This window comes from Mustela lutreola, chromosome 4, assembly GCF_030435805.1.
Source record: "Mustela lutreola isolate mMusLut2 chromosome 4, mMusLut2.pri, whole genome shotgun sequence".
Taxonomy (NCBI): domain Eukaryota; kingdom Metazoa; phylum Chordata; class Mammalia; order Carnivora; family Mustelidae; genus Mustela; species Mustela lutreola.
The window spans coordinates 99,203,137-99,216,081 of record NC_081293.1 but is presented as its reverse complement, the minus strand read 5'-3'; the positions used below and the strand labels follow the sequence as shown (position 1 = coordinate 99,216,081).

Here is a 12,945-nt window from a genome sequence, read left to right as displayed (position 1 = left end):
GTTTATCCAAGGAATGCAAAGCAGCTTCAACATTAAGAAATCTGTTAATATAATTTACCTCATTAAAATTTTTAAATCTTTATGTTTATTTCAGTATACATAATTTTTTAATTAATGCAAACACTATTTTTTAAATTAGAAAACTATAAGTAAAAGAAAACTTTTAAAAAACAAATGTTAGTCATTCATGGCCAAGTATACTCCAGACCTGATGATACAATAAAAATAAAATGCTGGGGGAAAAAAATGCTGAAGAATGTAAGAAATGACTTGGAGGAGAAATTTCTTATATGATAAGAGAGTAACCTTGGGTCTGATGTGATCCCTCCCCTGTTTCATTTGTATAAAAGATTGATGGTTCATAGCTCCTTTGGCATCAGGGTTCCTCACGCCTCACAGCTGCAATTAACTACTATTTAGGGCAGGATCTGAGTCATAATGAAGTCATTGAAATCTGCATCAATTTAATTAGGTTACTTGTCTCCTTAGTAGGCTTGTTTTCTGGTTAGAAAGGAAACTAAAGTGAAAGAAAGCTTGAACTGAGTCTGATTATTTATGATCTTGGTGAGACTATACATTCAGTCTCTCCAAATTGAGGAAAACTTACACTCTGCAACTACGAGCTGATGTGACAAGAAAAGAAATAAACACAAGAGGTATAAGATTTGAAAAGAAGCCACAAGATTGTCATTATTGACAGACACATGGTTCTCTACATAGAAAGATTACAAATGTATCAAACATCCATTTATTAAAATCATTAAATTTAAAATTAAACTAAATAGAAACTATTATAATGGAGATTTTTAAGTTTCTGATTTTAATAGTCACATCACAAATCTACAACATTTTTATATAGTAGAACTAAGCAATTAAAATGTGGGGAAGGCAAAAAAAATCCTGTTCACAATAACAGCAAAAGCTAAACGATACTTAAAGAAAAAAAAAACCACTTGTTTTATTGTATACAAGACCGTATGGTAAGTATTATAGAACATTAAAGAACACAGATGAGAATATTCATGGGTAGAGAAAAATCAATATTGCATGGATAATAATTGCTCCAAATTCATGTATGACCTCAGTACAATTCCAGTCAAAATTCCAAAAACATAGTTGTGTGACATTTACATAACACTGTTAAGTTTATATGGAAGAAGAAGAAACAGCCAAGTAGAACAAAGAAATTCTGGAAAAAAGACAATGCCTTGTGCCCATTTGTAATCTCTCTATCTCCTCTGTGCATTCATTCAACTCCTGTCATTCTTAGACAACCACTGATCTGCTTTTTGTCACTATAGATTCATTTGCGTTTTCCAGAATTTTATATAAATTGAATTATACAGATTGTATGTGGGTGATGGGGTGATGAATATGTTTACTATTTTGACTTGGGCGGTGATGGTTTCATGTGGATGTACATTTGAAAAAACTTACTGAATTTACACTTCAAAATATTTAAAATATTTGGCATCTTATTTAATGCCATTAAAGGTGAAAAATATGCAAAGAATAAGAATGGATATTTTTTGGTGGAAGAACACAAAATGGTCTGTAAACATTTACCATCAAATGCAATTAAGGACCAGCACACTAAAGCAACAGTGATATACTACTTCATACACTTAGGTTTGACAAAAGTAGAAATGTTTGAAAATTCCAAATATTAGAAGGATTTAGAAAAATTAGTAGTTATTCATTACCTGTTTGCAAAACTACTACTTTGGAGAGTGCTCTAACAGAGTCCATTTAAGATACCCTAATACATAACATTGCATATTTCTAGCTATACATAACAGAAAAAATTTTCACATAATTACTCAAGGAGGTGGGCATAGGGAGTTTAGCATTTTTGTAAGAATAAAAAATTAGGAACAACCTAAGAGAAATGAATAAACAAAGGTCATACTTACATTTTGGACTCTATGAGGAAGTTAAAGATGAATGAACTAAAGCTGTACATATTAACATGGATTGAAATAGTCATTTACATTAATCTAAATTTAGAATATAGTAACTAGACCAGTTCCAATGATGGGAAAATAGGGAGCTATTTGGACGATAAATTGTTAGGAGACCATTTGGTCCCAAATTGAAAAAAAAATGAAAATCCCTAACTTAAAACCACACACACCAATAAATTTCACATTGATTCAGAAACTAAACATAAATACATACTGTTGCATGTATAATAAAATTTCTAAACAGAGAATATCAATCGTATTACACAATATTTTGGTGGGAAAGATTTTCCTAAACAAAATATTCAGAATCAAAGTAATATTGTTAAATCCGACAACATGAAAACAAAAGTGTATGGTATCTTTTGTCAGATAAAATTAAAGTGACCGAGAAATGTTGACAACAGGTATCAAATACATAATTGTTTCCATAGGATAAAAACACCACACACAACTCCATAAGAAAAAAATATAAACAATGTATTGGAAAATATGTGAACAAAAATTTAAGAAAATAAACTAGAAATAGCCAACCTATGAAAACATATTCAAGTTCACTAATAAATTGAAGCAATTTATCACTTGTCACATTGTTAGGGCAATTTCCAAGATGAACATTGTTCAGTGTTGGAGAAGACAAGGGGAGACAAGTGTCCTCCTGCTTTGTTGTAAAGGGAGACACAGACTGTGGAGGGATGACTTTGCAGTGTCATCCAAATATCTAAATACACATTCCTTCAGGCACATTGAAAATGTAAAGGTGGATATTTTTCATTTAATTATAAATACTTTTTAGGTCCCCATATCATGCTAAGTCCATATTAATCCCACAGACTCTAATTAATATAGACAGTGTAAAAATATACAAATACTGCAAATCTCTTGGCTTCATTATGAGCTTAATAGAGAATGATGTAAGCTCTGTTAGGTATTGATTTGTGACTGTGTTCTCTCAAAACTCTAAATGATATTTCGTTCTTTCAAAGTAAAACAAGTTTCAACATTCAGTGTTTTCCAGCTATTCTCTGCAGAAATATGTTATTTGGATGTTTAATCTAGACACTGAAACATAGCAAGGTAAGACAGAAGTAAGAAGAATGCCATAAGGGAAAAATTTTGAAGACTAAATTATGAAGTGAAAAACAGGAATTCAGCCAATGTGAAAAAATACATACCATGTCAATTTACATCCTCACTAAAACTGGGACATCTAGCTTGATCATGACCAAGTTAAAACTAGGACACAGGAGAAGTCACATCATTCACAGTGTTCTTAGAGTAAGGACAAACCAGTCTCTCACGGAACCCCCCAGCCTGCCCTTACACTGAAGCTCAAAACAAATTTCCTCCCAGTCCTCTAGGACTAGAGGCCCTTTACAACAAGGGATGCCCCATAACACATTTACAACAAACAGAGTGTCTCGTGTTACTGGGGCTCTTCTTGTAACCTCTCTTAATGTAAGCAAAGTCCACAATTTTCTTTTATTTTTTTATTTTTACTTTTTAAAAAGATTTTATTTATTTATTTGACACAGAGATATCACAAGTAGGCAGAGAGGCAGGCAGAGAGAGAGGGGGAAGCAGGCTCCCTGCTGAGCAGAGAGCCCGACACGGGGCTCTAGCCCAGGACCCTGAGACCATGACCTGAGTTGAAGGCAGAGGCTTAATCCTCTGAGCCAGCCAGGTGTCCTTCACAATTTTTTTTTTTTTAACTACTAAATGAAGGGACAATTCAGTGTAGTCCAGGACCATGGATCTCTAATAAACTGGCTGCAACCAAGAAAAGAGTCTTGACGCAGATGCAAACAGGCTACCCTTGAGCTAAAATTTGGCCCGAAATATATTTGGTTTGGCTGCAATAGTTGGGGGGGAATTTAATTGAGCAAATATAAAAATTCAGCAATTGCATGTAAAAATTCAGACATTTCAGTATTCCTCAAAGAACTGAAAGTTTTGGCAACCCTAGATTTACATGGCCAAGACTAGTGCAGAATAGCAGCTTCCCCTGTGGACAGGGGTTAGGCAGTCGATTTTTCCATATCTCTCACTAGTCTGGTTAATTCATCTGTGTTCTTTGCTTGGCCCCCTTGGGCATTTTGGTTTCTGTTCAATTTTTGTCCTGCTGTGTAGTGACTCAATACTGGTTCAGCAGCCTCTATACCTGGGGAGGGTTCCAACCATGCAGATATCTGGGTCCCACTCTAGACCTGCTCCCAATGAGTGAGGCTCAGACATTTGTATTATTTATAAATTCCTAAACAATCCAACACCTAGCCAAGTTCAAGAACTATGAGTCTAAAGAAATGAATTTCTAAGACAGCTTTCCATATCTGTTTCTCTCAACTGAATTTCTAATGGTTATTGAAAATCCATGAGTTTGAGGTTAAGACTCCAGGACAATTTTTTAAAAATTTATTATTGATATACAGTTGACATACAATGTTACATCACTTTCAGCTGTACAAGATAGTGATTCCACAATTCTATATATTACTCAGTGCTCACCATGATAAGTGGAGTCACTGTACAATATTATTACAATATTATCGACTATTCCTTATGATGTATTTTTCATCTCCATGACTTATTTATTTTGTAACCCCAAGATTGTACTTGTTAACCCCCTTCACCAGGTTCACCAAGACAATTGTATTTTGGTGTCTCATAAACTATCACAGTCAGCTAGGCTTGGAACAGGGTTGATATCTGTCAATACATCTCTAAGAAGAATGCAATGCTGTATTTTTAGGAATCCTAAAAAGCACCTTTAAGGGTCAGAATTCTCTAAGACATAATTTGGAGCTGCATCCAAGTAGGGGGCATGAGGAAGATATTTCCCCATCCTACCCCTACAAGGAATATGAAGACATTCCAACATCAGGGCTCTGTTGACTTGGCAAGCATTTGGCCCAAGGAGGACTCCCTGGAGCCATGCTTTCTCCGCCCTCATAGCCACACTGGCAGGCAACTCCATCAGAATCGTCATTCCCAAAGTTCTCTAGGTGGAGTGATTTTTCTCTCCTCCCTTTCCTGGTGCCCTCATTCCCTTCCATCACCTGTTTACTATGGAATTTAAGACCTCAACATGGTATGGGGACCAGGGTGCTCCAGGAGACACCATCAGCCCTGTCGTCTCCATTTCCTCCAAGGCTGTACAAGAAAAGCAGAACTACACCAGGAGAAACAATATCCTGCTAGTAAGACGTACAACTTTAGTACTTCATTCAATACAGCTGTTGAGCATCTGTGTCCTAGGCAGAGTGTGGCACTGGTGACACAACAATGAACAAAGAAGGAGGAAATCTCTGCCTTCCCGGTGTGAATGTTCTAGCAGGAGGGAAAGATGAAAAGTAAGATAAATGAGATAAATGAGAAAAACAGATAATATCCCATATGATGAGGAGTCATCAAGAAGAAATGAAAGGGAGAAGAGATCCACAGGGGGTGTTGGACAGGAAGGCAGCGTTAGATGATGTGGTCAAGGCCGGTCTCCACAAGAAGATGTTTTAGTAAAGATGTCAGAAAGTAATGGGAGGAATGTTCCAGGCCACAAGCAGAGGGACCTGGGAGGTGCAAGGACGGCCAAGGAGGCACTTGAAACTGGCAAGAGGGTTAGTGTTGGAAAGAGGACGTCTGGAGACTGAGGCACCTACATGTGACCCAAACTAGGGCACAAGGTATGAAGGGTCCCGTGTTCCCCTCTCACTTTCAAAAAACAGCTTACACCTCCCATCCTCGGGACCAAGTTTCACAAACGATTTGGGGAAAATCTTGGAAAAAAACCTTTAGGCAATCCTGCAAGGCTAGATGTTTATCATAGAAACTTAGGTTAAGTGACTCCGCTTCCTTCTAAAGTAACAGCAGTGGAAACACATCTGGAGAGAATCTTGCAAAATTTCACCCTACCTGGAGTTTGCAACTGGACTAGAAAACCTCAGTAAAAGTTAGGTACCCTTAGTTTCATCATAGTGAGAATTTAGACATATACAACTTCCCCTATAAATCTTTTGCCTCAAAGTTGAACACATTTTTCTGATTTTAACCTTCAGATTATATTTATTTGAATTTGGTCTTTTTCCCTCATACCTGGCATGATTCATTATTTTTCAGGTCTCAGTCATTCTGAGGGACCCTCACAATATGCCCGTAGGTGACAACACCTGGTCTGCACCCCAAGGGTCTGCTCCATCTCAGAGACACTGCTGACCATGTCTTAACCCAAGAGTCTGCTCTGACAACCAGGAGCAAAGTTTCTATACGTCCCTTCAACTCATGTGAGACCCTTGGTGACCCCAGGTCTACTATAATGTGCCCTGGAATCTTCCAGTCTGTGAGATGGGACCCCACACTGAGAACTGACCTCAGGAATTTGAAGCCTTCTCTGTTCCTGAGGACACCACCACACCAATAGCATGACAATGTTCTTTAAAATTAGTCTCAGGAACACCTGGGTGGCTCAGTTGTTAAGCATCGGACTTCAGCTCAGGTCATGATCCCAGGGTCCTGGGATCAAGCCCCATATTGAGCTCCCTGCTCAGTGTGAAGCCTGCTTCTCTCCCTCTCCCATTCCCCCTGCTTGTGTTCCCTCTCTCACTATCTCTCTCTGTCAAATAAGTAAATAAAAATAAATCTTTAAAAATTAAAAAAAAAAAATAAATAAAGTTAGCTTCAGGACCCTGTCACACACTTAAAACAAAAAGAGCTTTTGTTCATGTGGGTAACAGCTGCCAATATTTACTGTATTAACAATGAAAACTGGAAAAGTTTTAAATGTTCATTAATTCATTTACAAGTAATAATAATAAACCCGTTACGTTTTAATGTGAATAACATATTCATATGAAAAATGGCTGTTCAAATAAAATTCTCAGTGAGAAGATTTATGTTGTTTTATATATTTGCTAATCTCTCTAGATCTGAATGGATAGAAGACAGATGGATTCTCAGGCAGGCTTTCGCACCAATCTGTTGTGATGTATTGTTTTAACGGCTGCATATGAAGAAAATCTGGCCTCCCACAGGCTTGCCTTTGGAAAAGTGAGGACCTTACAGCCGAGGTGCTCGGCGGCTACATGGAGTTTGCAGACCCCGCGATGAATGTTGCTGTTCCAGGTGACGGGGCTGAAGGTGAGACGGCACTGTGTGTACCAACATGGAAAGTTGTACAGTGTGCTTCAGTTAAGGAGGGCACGTATTACATAGAGCACTGGGTGTGGTACATAAACAATGAATCTTGGAACACTGAAAAAATAAAGTAAAATTAAGGTGTTAAAATAATGATAATAAGTAACAAATAATATTAAAATAAGTAATAATAAATAATAAAATAAGTAATTTAAAAAATCAGCTCCCACCATTAAGAGCTGACTGTAATGACCCAGTCGCAGAAATTCTCTGAAAATTTAACGGTGGTTCACAGGAGCCGGTAGGAGCAGCTTCAGCACATTGCTGGGGCGCACTGAGGTCCAGATTTTATACCTGAACATTCTGTGTTGTTACTGCAAGCAACAGGAATAAAGAAATGGGGGAGATTATTGGAAGCACATTGGTTATGGTAAGTTGACAAAAGGCTGAGCACCCAGGATTGGAAAATGGGCAGGTCCAGAAGCAGAAAATGCAATCATCCTTTAAGAAAAATAAAAAAGGGGGAGGGCAGTACAGTATGATACAAGGAAAGGATCATTTCCTTGAATGAAACAATATGGGACATAGATACGGAAAGTGGAAGGGATTCTCAAATGACATTAAGCTAGATAATGACAGAAAGAGGATTCACGGGACAGAGGAATTTCCCAAGCCCCAACAAATTAAAGATTTCACCTGTGCTTCAGTGAGAGACTGCTCCTTATTAACACCAGAATTGTTCTTTGTTTTATGAGTTAATTCTTTTTAGCTGGAAAATATCTGTTGTGTATATTGCAAAAGCAAATGTCTCAATAAACCGCACGCCGTTCATTCCACAGAATGAATTTATTATTTCCCAGCTCCTTCTCTGGTGTTGCTAGGAATCCAAACTAACATTTGGGTAGTGTTCAAGGAATGTCTATTGAATATTGCGTGAATATAGTTCTTTTCTCATCAGTGGGATCACAATCATACTAAGAATAAAAAGAAATAATAAGTGCTTGGTTGGGGCCAAAAATTAAAGTGAAATTTGGGGGATATAATTTGAGTGACTTTTTCTAGTCTCTGTGCTTTGGACTTCCTTAGGTCTTAGATGTCCTCTGTGACAGGAAGAAAGGAATATTTTTCTTCTGAGGACCATTCACAGGGAAATAATCAAACTACTGCTAATAATTAAGGGCTACACCAAAACCAAATAATTTCATTCTGGAATTTTATTTATAATACTTTCAGTTGTGTATTTATAATACTTTCAGCCCCCCCCCCTTTTCTAGGGTTAAGAATGGATAACGCTTTTTTTCCCCCCCAATGTAGAAGCGAATAGTATATAAATACTTCAGTTTCGGATGTTTACCATCGAGGGGATGGGGAAAACCCAAGAGGTAGGAGAGTCAAGTACAAAAGCAGACCAAGATCTCTGGGGACGGAAAGAGAGCTGCAGAGATGGAGAAAGGCAAGAACATAAGGAGGCTTGAGGGAGAGAATTCCAGGCTCTTCAAGACCAAAGTGGAGAACGGTCTGGGAACAACACAGAAGAACACGGGACAAACCTGGACTCTTACCTCCCCGGCATTTCAGATCTGCTTCCACAGGGGATTTGCGCTCTGGGGTGCGTGGTTCCACGCGGAAGAGTAAATGTACTGTGAAACAGAAATTCCTACACGCAAGCTAAAGCGGCCAGAGCTTTGGGCTTTATTTTTTTGGCTTTATTTATTTATTTAGTTAGTTAGTTAGTTATCCGTCTTGCCTGGAGAAAACGGCGTGCTTCCTTCCACCGGCATTTCTTCCCGTCTCAAGTACTTCTCTGTGTGCAGAGGATTTGCGGTAATTGGCCAGGGAGGGCATTTCCTGACTTTCTTGGCACATAGCCCTTCCTACACCTGCTCTGAGCTCTGCCGCTCTGCATGGAAACTTCGCATAAAGTCTTTCCATAGTTCAATCTATAAATCACCCCGCGTAGCAATACTAATCTTTAAAAAATCAGCTTCCCGAGCCGCCCCCTTCTACACGATCACGCTGAGCTAGTACCCGCGCCTGGAATCGGGTCGCAACCCCAGCCGCGCCTGCCGCCTGCCACTGCCTCTGGACCATGGACCCCCGCAAAGTGAGCGAGCTTCGGGCTTTCGTGAAAATGTGTAAGCAGGATCCGAGCGTTCTGCACACCGAGGAAATGCGTTTCCTGCGGGAGTGGGTGGAGAGCATGGGGGGTAAAATACCACCTGCCACTCATAAAACTAAATCAGAAGACAGTATCAAGGAAGAAAAACCAGATAGTAAGAAGGCGGAGGAAAACATAAAGACAGATGAAGCATCAAGTGAGGAGAGTGATCTAGAAATTGACAATGAAGGTGTGATTGAACCAGATACCGATGCCCCTCAAGAAATGGGAGATGAAAATGCAGAGATAACCCAGGAAATGATGGATCAGGCAAATGATAAAAAAGTGGCTGCCATTGATGCCCTAAATGATGGTGAACTACAGAAAGCCATTGACTTGTTCACAGATGCCATCAAACTAAATCCTCGCTTGGCCATTCTGTATGCCAAGAGAGCCAGTGTCTTCATCAAATTACAGAAGCCAAATGCTGCCATTCGAGACTGTGACAGAGCTATTGAAATAAATCCTGATTCAGCTCAGCCTTATAAGTGGCGCGGGAAAGCACATAGACTTCTGGGCCATTGGGAAGAAGCAGCACATGATCTTGCCCTTGCTTGCAAACTGGATTATGATGAAGATGCTAGTGCGATGCTGAAAGAAGTTCAACCGAGGGCCCAGAAAATTGCTGAACATCGGAGAAAATACGAGCGAAAACGTGAAGAGCGAGAGATCAAAGAAAGAATAGAAAGGGTTAAGAAGGCTCGGGAAGAACACGAGAGAGCCCAGAGGGAGGAAGAAGCCAGACGACAATCAGGAGCTCAGTATGGCTCTTTCCCAGGTGGCTTTCCTGGGGGAATGCCGGGTAATTTTCCTGGAGGAATGCCTGGAATGGCAGGGGGGATGCCTGGAATGGCAGGAATGCCTGGGCTCAATGAAATTCTTAGTGATCCGGAAGTTCTTGCAGCCATGCAGGATCCAGAAGTTATGGTGGCCTTCCAGGATGTGGCCCAGAACCCAGCGAATATGTCAAAATATCAGAGCAACCCAAAGGTTATGAATCTCATCAGTAAATTGTCAGCCAAATTTGGAGGTCAAGCATAATGCCCTTCTGACAAATAAAGCCCTTGCTGAAGGAAAAGCAACTTCGATCACCTAATGGATGTCGCAATAATACAAACCAGTGTACCTCCGACCTTCTCATGAAGAAAGCTGGGGTGCTGTGAAGAGAATCCCTACCCCTCTGCTCCCCATGCAACTGAAACATTCTACAATGGTTTGCCATTAGGGTATTCATTCAGATAATGTTTTCCTACTAGGAACTACAAACTTTAAACACTTTTTAAACCTTAAAAATATTTAAAAACATATTAAAAGGGTGTGTTAGTCCCTACATTCTTCTTTACTAATCATTTCAGTTTTTTTCCTTTGGATTAATTGGGCAAGGAAGATATTTGAGTGTGGAAGATTCATTGCTCAGTTATAACGAGTGAAATAAAGGTTTATTAGTAGGAGGCAAATAATACATTAAAATAGATGAAGTTTGAGTTGGAGATACGGTTTCTGAGGCATTTTGACTTGTCTTTTTAAATGCTTTATTTTTTAAACACAATTTATTTTGATAGAACCATTGGGACCACCAGTATTGCAGTCGGACCTGGGTAGGGACCAGAAGTGCTTGGCAGGGCAGCAACAACCTTACTCCTTTTATATAGTGTGCACCCTTGTGCAGATGCATTTAAATCTTACACTGTGGTGAAGGGATGATTTTTATAATGCTGCAGTAGACTTGGATTACTTAGCTGTGTTCTTGTCTGATATAGAAAATAAATGTTTTGCATTATTTCCACATAGGGGAAATAAGGGAATACCTTTTTTTTTTTTTTTTTTAATATTTCTGTGTTTAGAGTGACCTTTCCTGGTCAGAAAATACCCATCTCTTTGTGTGCTTTCTGCTTATTTTCATGTCCCCCCTTCTCCCCTCCCAGTACTCTTTGGGCTAAAGATAGTCCTTTTTCACTGGCGTCATCACTATTATCATCATTCACAGCATAATTGTGCAAGTATATGTAATGCTGGGTTTACTATGTAATACATATAGTGATTATGTAAGGTAATACCCATAACAGTTGTAGTTTCTTACTTGGCCAAGTGATTGCATATTTAAATGTTAGGTTTCTGCTTCGGTGAGATCTTAACCATCTCAGAAGATATTGGAAGGAGGGATTTCCTTTGATGTTCAGTCTTCCGAGGAAATACCTGTTGGAGTTGGAGTTTATCTGACATTATTCATCTTCGTAGTTTGGAGAGTATGAGGTTTGAATTCATTGATATACATAGAGGGGAACCAAATTTCTTGATCCAGTATGAATTACAAAATTGATGAGATCCATGGTTCTTCATTGTGGGGTTGATGGCATTATGAGTGTTCTTATTCAGCTCTTGAATACTGCACCATATCCCCCACCTCCTTTTTTCCTTCCCTCTCCTCCAAGGATAAAGAAATGATGGATTTTCTGTTGTACATTCAAATCTTAACATTAATTAAGACTAAGTCTAGGCACTGTACGAGGAATCGCTAGGTTTCTACCTTTCCAATTTAACGTGCTGGTGTTCAAAAACAGTTGCCAAGGGATGAGACCCTCTATACTTTGCTTATTTGAAGAGTCAGTGGTAGGAGCAGTGAAGAAAATTCCATGGAATAATTTCTGAAATAGCACATTTCTGAAGTCATAAGTAAGTTGATTCAGGTTCTAACCCTTTATACAAGCAAATAGAAATGCATCTGTTATATAGTGAGAAAAGGCTGTATGCTAACTGAGCATGCTTTTTAAGTCCTTTAAAAATACTCAGCATATAAACTTGCGTTTGAGCTTGTCAGTGTTTTTTTTGTTGGTAATGTGTGTTCTCTCTCGAATTTTCTAATGTGTGCTGTGAATAACCCAAGAAGACCAGTTCCTTTTGGGTTCCTTATTTGATTTACTTTTTACTTAATTATATATTACTTAAGTACATTCTAACATTGCAGATATTACCGTAAGTGGGTAAAAGTAAAATTGGTCTTCTGAAAAAAAAAAAAAAAAAATTAGCTTCCCACATAGGCGTGCTGTTCGGATGATGCTGGCCCATGTTCTTTCTTTAGCTGTAGAGGAGGGTTTACCCCCTCTCTTTGCAATGTTAAACTAAAGGTAACAGTTAATGGCTCTTTTATGCCCTAATCCCTGAGTGGTCCATTTCACCACTGCTGTCAGGCAAAGTTAGGACTTTCTGCAAATAGATTGTTATGGCATCTTGTACCCTTCATAGCTGTGGTCTCCAGATTGAGTGATTAACTATACAGGGTGCTGAGGGACCTCTCTAGAAAAGATCTTGTGTGTAGCCCGTCTGTCCACACATGTGCAAATGGCACGTGAAGACAGTAGCAAACAGGCCTGATCTACTAGGAGGGAGAAAGGACTCTCAGTACTATATTGAGCCCTGGAGAGGCAAAGGTCCGGGGGCTGCAGCCGCTGGGAGAAGAGAGTCTGCTTTGGTGTGTCCTAAGCAAGCACCAGGTGGAATTCAGCTTCCTGACCCTCCCTAGGAAGAGTCCTGGCCTGCCCTTCGGGGGATGAGGGAGGACGCAGCTCACCACACCCTTGTGCCTCCCTGGGTGGAGGGAAGCCAGATGTGGAAGGGGTAATATCTCACTGACCCTTCTTCCCATCCATGCAGCACCTCTGAGAGCAGTTTCCTCTTCGAAGCGCTGTCTGAATTAGGAAAAGT

General features: G+C 39.4%; 1 protein-coding gene across 1 annotated transcript; it reads left to right on the top strand.

Annotated features, from left to right (window-relative positions):
- Positions 1-9,078: 9,078 nt before the first annotated feature.
- LOC131829139 (hsc70-interacting protein-like) lies at positions 9,079-12,060 on the top strand. The gene has a single exon (XM_059170585.1). The coding sequence runs from the start codon at positions 9,175-9,177 to the stop codon at positions 10,282-10,284; it is 1,110 nt and encodes a 369-aa protein (XP_059026568.1). The 5' UTR covers positions 9,079-9,174; the 3' UTR covers positions 10,285-12,060.
- Positions 12,061-12,945: the final 885 nt, after the last annotated feature.